This window comes from Pteropus vampyrus, unplaced genomic scaffold (assembly GCF_000151845.1).
Source record: "Pteropus vampyrus isolate Shadow unplaced genomic scaffold, Pvam_2.0 Scaffold72, whole genome shotgun sequence".
NCBI lineage: Eukaryota > Metazoa > Chordata > Mammalia > Chiroptera > Pteropodidae > Pteropus > Pteropus vampyrus.
This window is the reverse complement of record NW_011888853.1, coordinates 2,698,964-2,701,098: the sequence shown is the minus strand read 5'-3', so window position 1 is coordinate 2,701,098 and position 2,135 is coordinate 2,698,964. Positions and strand designations below refer to the sequence as shown.

The window sequence follows — 2,135 nt, the reverse complement described above, 5'->3', positions numbered from 1 at the left end:
CAGGGCCTGGCACAGAGGGAGGCTCAGCATTTGCTGAAAGAATGATAAGGGTGTTAACCTTTGGCCTTTTTATTTGCTGTAGACCGTCCCCCCCCGCCCCTCCCCCCACCCGCTGCCCCCACCAACCCTAGTATCTTGTCTTTACTTTGGTGATAGATTTTCTTTTTTGGACCCTGAGATTTTACATAGACCGTTTGTTACTTTTGCCTCCTTATCTGTCTTCGGTTTATTTTTCTCCTTCGCTTGTACATGTCATTCTGAGATCTAGTAAGAATTTATTTTGGTGCACTAAGCAAAGTGCTGTTTTAGATTCATCTTTACTTCCTTCAAATAGTGCTTGATTATCACCATAAAGTGTTTTTCTTAAAACTGTGGAACATTTTTATTTTTCAGAAACAAGAGTTGAAATAAAAGAATCTGTTCGTGGCCAAGATATTTTCATTATACAGACAATACCCAGGTAAGCACTACTGTGTATGAGATACTTCATTATCTTTTCACATGAACAACAATTCCGTTTTCTTTAAATTATAAATGTATTTGCATATGAAACTGTTTTCCTGAGTTCTGTGAGCCGCTCTAGCAAATTAATAGACCCCAAGGTGGGGGAGAGTCACAGGAACCTCTGATTTGTAGAGTGTCGGTCACAATCACAAGTGGTAGTCTGGACTTGGCAGTTGTCATCTGAAGTGGCAGGAAGTGGTTCTGTCTTGTGGGACTGAGCCCTTACCCAATGGGGTTTGATGCTGTTCTCCAAGTAGATAGCGTCAGAATTTAATTGAATTGTAGGACACCCTGCTGGTGTTCAGAGATTCTAAGAGTTACTTGACGTGAGAAAAACACCCTATACATTTGGTGACCAGAAATATTCAGTGTTCTGAATGTACAGAGAAGATAAAATAAAAACTGTTTTTCCTTAAAGTCTCCTTTGAGGGGATTGAGAAAACTAACTGTCCAAATGAGATGGGACCCACAGGGTCACGGACTGAGTTATCAAACCCCAGTGAAACAGAATTCTCTTGCAGTGATAACGGGCCGATACTAAGTATTTTATTTTTAATACTTTTTTCTAATTATAAAAAGTGTTAATTACTAAAATTATAGGCATTATGGAAATGCGTATCAAAAAATAAAAATTCCCCAGCCCTCATGCACTCCCCAGTCTTCTGATATAACTACTTCACATAGTTAGTTATTCCTCTATATTTTATATGTGTATATACATTTAGGCTCCATAATTCAAGTGATCCTCAAAACCAAAAGACGAGTAATTTTAATTTTATCTGCATAAGTTTCAAAAGAGTACATAAAGACACGTCCCTCTGCCCTCTGCCCCCAGCCACCTTGTCACCGCATCCCCCTACCCCCAGGCAGCAATCGTTATTCATTTCTTCGATATTCTTTCAGAGACTCTGTATAGTCAAGCAATTGCTTATATGTTTTTCTTAATTTTTATATAAAAGGAGTCTAATATATACTGTGTTGAATTTTAAAAAATAAAACAATATACTGTATTAGCACATAAAGAACTACCTCATCTTTTAAAAATTCTTATTTTAAAACAGTTACAAACTTGTTGAAAACTTGTAGGTATGGTGCAGCCATCGGAGTGTAGGTTGTCTACCTGTTGCTTCGCCACCCCCAGATACTTTAGAGGTAATTCCTGTGAACAGGGACCGTCTCTTACAAGACCACAGTACAGCCATCAGAATGGGAATCCTGACACTCACTCGTGACGGCCATCTAACCCTCAGACCCCGTTCAGGTTTTATCTGTCATCCCAGTCATGCTCTTCATGGCACATGGAGCCAGGTCAGAACCTCAAGTGGCACGTAATTGTCACACCTCTTCAGCCTTCTCCAGTCTGGAGCAGTTCCTCGGTCTTCCCGTGACTTTCAGAACTTTGACACTTTAGCCAGTTTATTTCGTCGAATTGTTTCTCAGCTGAGGTATGTCAGATATTTCATTAACCTACAAATTGAAAGGCTCATGTGAAAGGCAACAAGCGCTTATTTGAGGCCTAAAAGAGTAGCTATTTGGGAAGCGCCGATTCAGGCAGAAACTCAGAATGTTCTGATTAGGGGCGGGGGTGAAGGCGAGGGGTATTTATGAGAAAGGGAAGAGGGTTAATTACA

At 40.1% G+C, this 2,135-nt stretch overlaps 1 protein-coding gene across 5 annotated transcripts in view; it reads left to right on the top strand.

The window, feature by feature from the left end:
- The window catches only part of PRPSAP1 (phosphoribosyl pyrophosphate synthetase associated protein 1), a 24,702-nt gene that overhangs the window by 5,376 nt on the left and 17,191 nt on the right, over positions 1-2,135 (top strand). For 3 of the 5 annotated variants that reach the window (XM_011361988.2, XM_023531727.1, XM_023531726.1), the window contains exon 3: positions 394-460. The exons of the other annotated variants lie outside the window; for them this stretch is intronic. Coding sequence is in view for 2 of the 3 variants with exons in the window: in XM_023531727.1 (XP_023387495.1) it covers positions 394-460 (67 nt within the window). In the remaining variant the exon portion in view is untranslated. The remainder of the gene's footprint in view (positions 1-393; positions 461-2,135) is intronic. 5 annotated transcript variants of the gene reach the window in all.